The 7,043-nt window shown below is 60.6% G+C and overlaps 1 protein-coding gene across 1 annotated transcript; it reads left to right on the top strand.

Moving 5' to 3' along the window:
• Positions 1-447: 447 nt before the first annotated feature.
• CNN1 (calponin 1) lies at positions 448-6,379 on the top strand. Its single transcript, XM_028088887.2, has 7 exons — positions 448-510; positions 2,616-2,737; positions 4,807-4,873; positions 4,975-5,112; positions 5,291-5,401; positions 5,905-6,051; positions 6,134-6,379. Exons 1-7 carry the CDS (start codon positions 448-450, stop codon positions 6,377-6,379), a joined length of 894 nt encoding a protein of 297 aa, XP_027944688.1.
• The last annotated feature ends 664 nt before the right edge of the window (positions 6,380-7,043 follow it).

Genomic DNA, 7,043 nt, shown 5'->3' with positions numbered 1-7,043 from the left:
AAGAGAGATGACCTCAGAGACAAGGAGAGATGGCCTCAGTGACAGACACAAAGAAGCGAGGAGGCCCAGTCAGAGGTCCGACGAACAGCAGAGGGCCGGCAAGGATGGGGAAGTCTTCATCTCTTATGACCAAGCCCCCCCACCCCAAATAATAACCCAGGCCAACCCCCTAGGTGGAAACAATGACACAATCAGCTCCCAATACCAAGGCCCTGACATCACGAGGGGGGGAGGGCGGGGGGGAGGATGGCCGAGGTGGGGGTTGCCCCGCCCCTTGGCAGGCCCCTGCAGCCAATGGGATGACCTTGGAAGAGGCCCGGGCCGCCTCCAGAGCTTCAAAAACGTGTGAGGAGGGAAGAGTTTGCAGACGGAGCCTTAGCAGCTGCCTTGGTCCAGTCCTCAGAGGGTCCTCAGAGCTACTGCTACCGCGGCCCACCACCAGCCGGCATGTCCTCTGCTCACTTCAACCGGGGCCCCGCCTATGGCTTGTCGGCTGAGGTCAAGAACAAGGTAGGGCCCCCGCTCGGCCCACACACCCTGGCAGGCCAGAGGCTCTGCTCTTGGGGTTCCCTGGACCCCCTCTTGCCTATTCCATGTGACTTGGAACCAGAGAGGGAAAGAGGACAGATACGGGGTAGGGGCCGCCTTACTCCCCATCCAGAGCATCCCAGAGCCCTCAGCTACTGTTGGGGGGTGGGTAAAATGGAGGGCATGCGGGCAACCACAGGTAAACTGAGGTGGTCGCTCCCTTGTAAAGAAAGATCCCCCCTGGATCAGAGTCTCCTGTTAACCTGCCCCCCGCCCCCGTTCCTTTTGCGTTCCGGGGGCGGTGGGAAAGGACTTGATTTTCCTCACACACACCCCCATCTCAAAAAGAAACTGGGGAGTGCTTGAGAGCAGGAATTCTGGGCAAGTGAGGCCCAGATAGTGTGGGAGATCCGGAAGGGAGAGGGAGACAGCTGGGGAGGTCAGAGAGTGAGCATTAGGGACATGGCAGGTATCTCCTAATTTTGAGCTGGGAAGACATCCAGATACCACCTTCGTGCTATGGATGGGTAAACTGAGGTTCAGAGAGGAGAGGCGAGTAGCTTGGGTTCTACCTAAAGGAGCTGCAGAACTCGGATCCCGGCCTCGCCCCCCTGCAACACACACACCCGGGAATGGGGTTCAGCTTCTCCAGGGCAGTGAACTTCTAACTCCCTGGAATGCTCCCCTGAGCGTTGCCAGGAGTCGCAGCGCCCCATTTGACAGAGGAGAACACTGAGGCCCGGGGTGGCTTTTCCCAGCGTACAGCGAAGTAGTGGGGAGCTGGGATTGGATCCTGGGCGGGGGGGGGGGACCCTCGCGACTGGAGGAGGGGGCTGGCTGGGGGCGGGTGCTCGGGCCGGGCGGGATCCTAGCGCGGCCCCCCCCTCCCCGCCCCCCCCCCCCCCCCCCCCCCCCCCCGGCGCCGGCCCCAGAGCCGCGCGAAGCCGCCGCGCCATATAAGGCGGCCTCGGGGAGCCCGGCCCGCGGGGCCGCGCTATATAAGGGCCGGTTTGCTTTATAAAGCCGGGCTGGTGGGGAGGGGGGCGGCAGGGCCGGGGCCAGGTGAGGGGCCGCCCCCTCCCACCTCCTCCTCCCCCAGGAGAAGGGGCAGCTCCGTCCCCCAGAGTCTTGGAAGCCTGACTGGGCTGGGGCGGAGGGTTCTGGAGAAACGGAGGAGGCAGGGTGGGGAGTGGGGAGAGAGGGCGAGAGTCGCAGACCGAGATTCTGGGAGCCCGAGACTTGAGAGGGATGGACGGGGAGGGTGAGCCACGAGCCAGATAAGACGGAGACAGGGATGGAGAGGCCCGGAGAGGAGACAGATGAGCCCCACCCCCCCACCAGAGGCAGAGAACCTGGAGTCGGAGACCAGAGCGACCGGGGAGGCAGAGAGGGACGCGCCAGGAGCCCCACCCCCAGCCAGGCGCGGCCAGACGGGGACAGGAAGACAGGGCCAAGGAAAGACAGAGCTGGGGAGAGATAGAGGGCAAGGGGATGGAGAGAGAGAGAGAGAGAGAAATACAGCCGTGCGCGCATGGGGCCAGGAGTAAGACAAAGACAAGCCCCCAGAGCCTCCAGCCAGAGCCGGAGCCCAGGGGATGAGGACCTGGAGAGACACTGAGGCAGAGAGACACGCAAGACAGAACAGTCCCCTGCAAGGCAGTACTCAGAGCCACCTCCTTAGGGGTTCCTCCTCCCCTGCCTGAGGCGCCCAGGCTTCCAGCTGGGGGTTGGGGGGCAGGGCCAGGGGAAGCTAAGCCCCAAGTTTGGCCTAGAGGCAGGGACCAAGAGGCCAGGCACCGCCCCCCAGCTCTGAATACCCTGCTCTCCAACCTCCCCCTTGTCGGCATTCTCTGGTGCCAAACCTCAGAACGTCTGGAATGCCCCCCTCCCCCGGGGCAGGTGCCACCTCAGCCCTGGCCTTTGGCCCACTTCAGCCCGCCCCCCCCCCCCATAGACGCTGGGTCAGAATTGCCATAGTTGGGAAGGGATGAGGAAGATCGGGCCTGGGGAACCTCCGATTGGGTCCAGAGAGTTAACTCTGCTCCCCACTGTGTCCTTACCACCTTCTCTGTGTCCCCCACCCCCAGCTGGCCCAGAAGTATGACCACCAGCGGGAGCAGGAGCTTCGAGAGTGGATCGAGGGGGTGACAGGGCGCCGCATTGGGAACAACTTCATGGATGGCCTCAAAGATGGCATCATTCTTTGCGAGTGAGTGGAGCCTACACTGCCTTGGGCTGCCCCCCAACCTGGACATTCATCCCTACCCCCTCAGCCCCTCAAACAACTATGAGCTCAGAGCTGGGTTAGATACTTTATAGCCGAGACCTTGAAAGAGCGGTGGCAAAGAATCATTGTGCCCATTTAACAGGAAAGAAGAAGGAGGCTCAGTTAAGTAAAACACATCGCCCAGAGTCCCAACCTGTTCCAACAGAAATGACCAGAATCTAGGCTTAACCACCACGCAGACAGGGCAGGCCCATTTATGGCCTCCGGAGTTCCAAGAAAGAGTTCCAAGCATAGTGTGGAGGAACAGCTAAAAGCAATAGGCAACAATGGCCATTCATCACTGGCTTGGTGACATGAGAATTATGCCACGGTAATTTAAGTAGGCCCTGGTTTTCTACTCTTCTCAGAACTTAAATCACCGAGAGGAATGAACATCCACGCAGCTCCCAAGCCCTGGTTCCAGATTCCACAGTGACACTAATGCTGGATAGGGCCCTGAGCCCAGTGGGGTCCTGTCTGTATCTCTGAGTCTCACCCAGGGCAGGGTGACCGTGATGGCCAAAGAGTGACCTTGGGAAGCTTCCCGAAGGTACAGCCTTACCAAGATCTAGGTGCTGGAAAGGTGGCATGGTGGGGGGGATCTTACTCTACCATATCCAGTGGGAATAAGGAATAGGGGGACATTTTGGTGTCCCAGCTCAGACAGGGTTGCTCGGGCATTAAAGAGCGCAGAACCACCCACCCACTCAGTCATTCATGCGCCAAGAATTTATGGAACACCTACTGTGTGCTAGGTCTAGGCACTGGGGATAGTGAACAAAACAGACTTACCTCGGAGCTCACACAGGGCCGGAGTCCTAGCTGGGGAGATCGAATCAATGAAATAATCCCTTTTTGGGTTGCTGCTTTGTACAGAATGGTCTGGAGGTCTTTCAGAAGAGGTAGCATTTGAGCAGAATCTTGGATCAAGTGAGTGAGGGAGTTGGGAGGGCATCTGAGGCAAGAGTGGGCCAGGCGGGGGGGTGGGAGGAACAGTGGTGCAAAGGCCCTGAGGTGGGAGCAAGCATAGTGTGTTGGAGGAACGGCGAGGAGAGATTAGGGGAAGTGAAGTTAGCTGGGGGCCAGATGAGGTAGGGCCTTTTAGTCTTGCTAAAGGATGGGGATCTGTATTCTGAAGGAAACCATGGGGCAGTTTTGAGCTGGGGAGTAACTGGAATTATTTTGAAAAGGCCATTCTAGCTACAAGGGTCTTCAGGGGACAAGGTGGAAGCTGGGTGCCACAGGAGGCCCCTGCAAGAGCCCAGGAGAGAGACAGGGGCAGCTCAGAGCAGGGCGGAGGTGGCAAGGAGCCATAGGCTTCTGAATGTCTTCAGGAGGCAGAGCTAGCGGACGTGCTGAGGGGTTGCGTGTGGGAATGGGAGAAAGGGAGAGGAGAGTCAAGAGCAAATCTGAGGGCTTTGCCTGAGCACCTGGGAGGGTGTGTTTCCTGAGCCTGGGAGGGTGGAGGGAGTTGAGTTGGGGGAAGTGGGTGTCTGGAGTCTGGGGTGGGGTGCATTTGATTCGAGATGCCAGGTAGGGCGCTGGATCGGGGAGTGAGAGGCCTGGCTGCAGGGAAGTCGTGGGGAGTTGTTGGCGTACCGGTGTCATCGAAAGGCGAGAGACTGGAGGAGATCAAGGGGCTGAGGTCGGCCAGAGAAGGGAAGTCGGAGGCCTGAGCGGCGGGCTCTCCACAGTGCAGGCTCCCCCTAAAGGCCAGGAGATGGAAATGTGGTCACCAGGGAGGAGGGGTGGAGCAGCAGGAGACCCCTGCATAGCAGGGATGAGGGGGCTTTCTGCTAGAGACCCGAGCCCAGCTCCTGAGAGGTTAGTTTGCCATCTGAGTCCTGCCTGGGTGTGCGGGGTGGATCGGTGGGGCTGCAGCTGAGCTGGTTGTAGTAGGAACCGGCAGAATCGCGCACTGGCTGTCATCCTGACCCCTTTTCCCACTGGGTTGGGCAGGGGTGCGGAGGGGGGGGCTCACCTTTCTCACTGCCTTCCCTGACCCCTTGTAGGTTCATCAATAAGCTCCAGCCAGGCTCCGTGAAGAAGGTCAACGAGTCGACCCAAAATTGGCACCAGGTGAGCCCAGGCTCTGTTTTAACTCTTTCAACCCCTGGCCCACAGCCCCTCAGCCCCCACCCCTGCTCCTGCTCCACTGACCACCACCTGCTCCCCTCCAGCTGGAAAACATCGGCAACTTCATCAAGGCCATCACTAAGTATGGGGTGAAGCCCCACGACATTTTTGAGGCCAACGACCTGTTTGAGAACACCAACCACACCCAGGTGCAGTCCACCCTCCTGGCCCTGGCCAGCATGGTGAGTGTGGCCGAAGGGTCGGGGCGTGGGGCCGTGGCGGGGGGGTGGCTTTGGAGGGTCTGGGCTGCGAGTGGGGCCCAGCCCAGTGTGGGTGGGAGGGGGAAGAGCAGGTACCAGGAGGGGACAATGTGGCCCAGAGGCTCCCTTGTCAGCCCCCTGCTCCCTTTGCCCTCCCCAGGCCAAGACGAAAGGGAATAAGGTGAACGTAGGGGTGAAGTACGCAGAGAAGCAGGAACGGAAATTTGAGCCAGAGAAGCTAAGAGAAGGGCGGAACATCATCGGGCTGCAGGTACTGGCCCTTCCTCACCTGGGGGTTTTGCTGCTGAGCTGAGCCGGGAGGTCGAGGAGGCCAGGAGGGCACCCAGGTCCCTGCAGGCTTTGGGGCACAGGATATTTGGCTTTAACTCACATGTATGGCAGGCACTGTGCTTGCCATTTTCCATACCCTAACTCACTCCTCCAGCAGCCCTAAGGAGTGGGTGCTGTTATCATTGCACCCTTTATGCAGATGAGGAAACGGGGGCCTGGAGAAGCTACTTCACTTGCCGGGGCTGCCCAGGTGATAAGTGGCCCAGCTGGGGCTCAAACCCTGGAAGTCAAGCCCCAGTGGTCTGAGCCACTTACAGGTTATGGGACATGCCTTTTCTGGGCCTGTTTCCAGTCCGGAGCCCGAGAGTGGATGCAGTGGCTCATTAGAGGGCCATGCAAGCGTGCATTGACATGCTACGTCCCATGCTATGCCCGTGGTGAGGCTCTGTGACCCTTGGGATGATTCTCCTTCTGGCTTCCTAGATGGGCACCAACAAGTTTGCCAGCCAGCAGGGCATGACGGCCTATGGCACCCGGCGTCACCTCTACGACCCCAAGCTGGGCACGGACCAGCCCCTGGACCAGGCCACCATCAGCCTGCAGATGGGCACCAACAAGGGAGCCAGCCAGGTGTGTGGGGGGTCATGGGGTGGGGCTGGTGGGGCCCCTGCCCTCCGCCGTCCCCAGGGTCTGATCGCTGTGTCCTCTGCAGGCCGGCATGACTGCACCCGGGACCAAGCGACAGATCTTCGAGCCAGGGCTGGGCATGGAGCACTGTGACACACTCAACGTCAGCCTGCAGATGGGCAGCAACAAGGGGGCCTCACAGCGGGGCATGACAGTGTATGGGCTGCCACGCCAGGTCTATGACCCCAAGTACTGCCTGACGCCCGAGTACCCGGAGCTGGGCGAGCCCACCCACAACCACCACGCGCACAACTACTACAACTCTGCCTAGGGCCCTGGGCCCCCCACCCTGCCTTCCCCCCCCCAGGGAGGCTAGCTGCTGCTCTCGGCACGGCCGAGCTGGCCCCGCCGACCCCCTCCCCCTGCATGGCGTCCTCCAGCCCCTTGGCATCTGCCTACAGGGTTAGCGTTGCGGTGGGGGGGCAGACTGGGGGGCGTGTGTGTCGGGGGGAAGGGGGCCCTCCTCCCTGGAGCGCCGCAGGATCCAACATCGAGCCGGGTGTGCCCAACAGCACCGAAAGGACGCACTGAGCAAAGCTACCCCAGCTGTCCCCCCACTCCCTCACAGGTGGGTCCCTGCAGGACAAGAAGTCCCCCCAGGCAAAGCCCCCAGAGCCCAGGCTCGGCCCGCCCCCACCCCATCCCCGCAGTGGGAGCAAACTGCATGCCCAGAGGTGCAGCGGACACACGCGGTTTGGTTTGCAGCGACTGGCATAAAATGTGGATGTGACAGCGGCGTTTGTAATGCAAGCACTTTCTTTTTCTATTTCACTGGAGCACAATAAACAGCTGTAAAATCATCCTCTCGGGGCTGCTCTGTCCTGGAGCCTGCGTGGCTCCGGTTCACGTGCCGAGAGGCTTGCTCGGATCCGCTCCATCTCCCATGTACACAGCGGCGCAGACACACACACACACACACACACACACACACACAT

The sequence above is a fragment of the Eumetopias jubatus genome, unplaced genomic scaffold, assembly GCF_037043125.1.
Source record: "Eumetopias jubatus isolate StellerSeaLion01/CBP00866 unplaced genomic scaffold, mEumJub1_p1.0 scaffold_1, whole genome shotgun sequence".
Classification (NCBI taxonomy): Eukaryota; Metazoa; Chordata; class Mammalia; order Carnivora; family Otariidae; genus Eumetopias; species Eumetopias jubatus.
The sequence above is the reverse complement of the archived record's forward strand: the minus strand, read 5'-3'. Positions and strand labels throughout refer to the sequence as shown.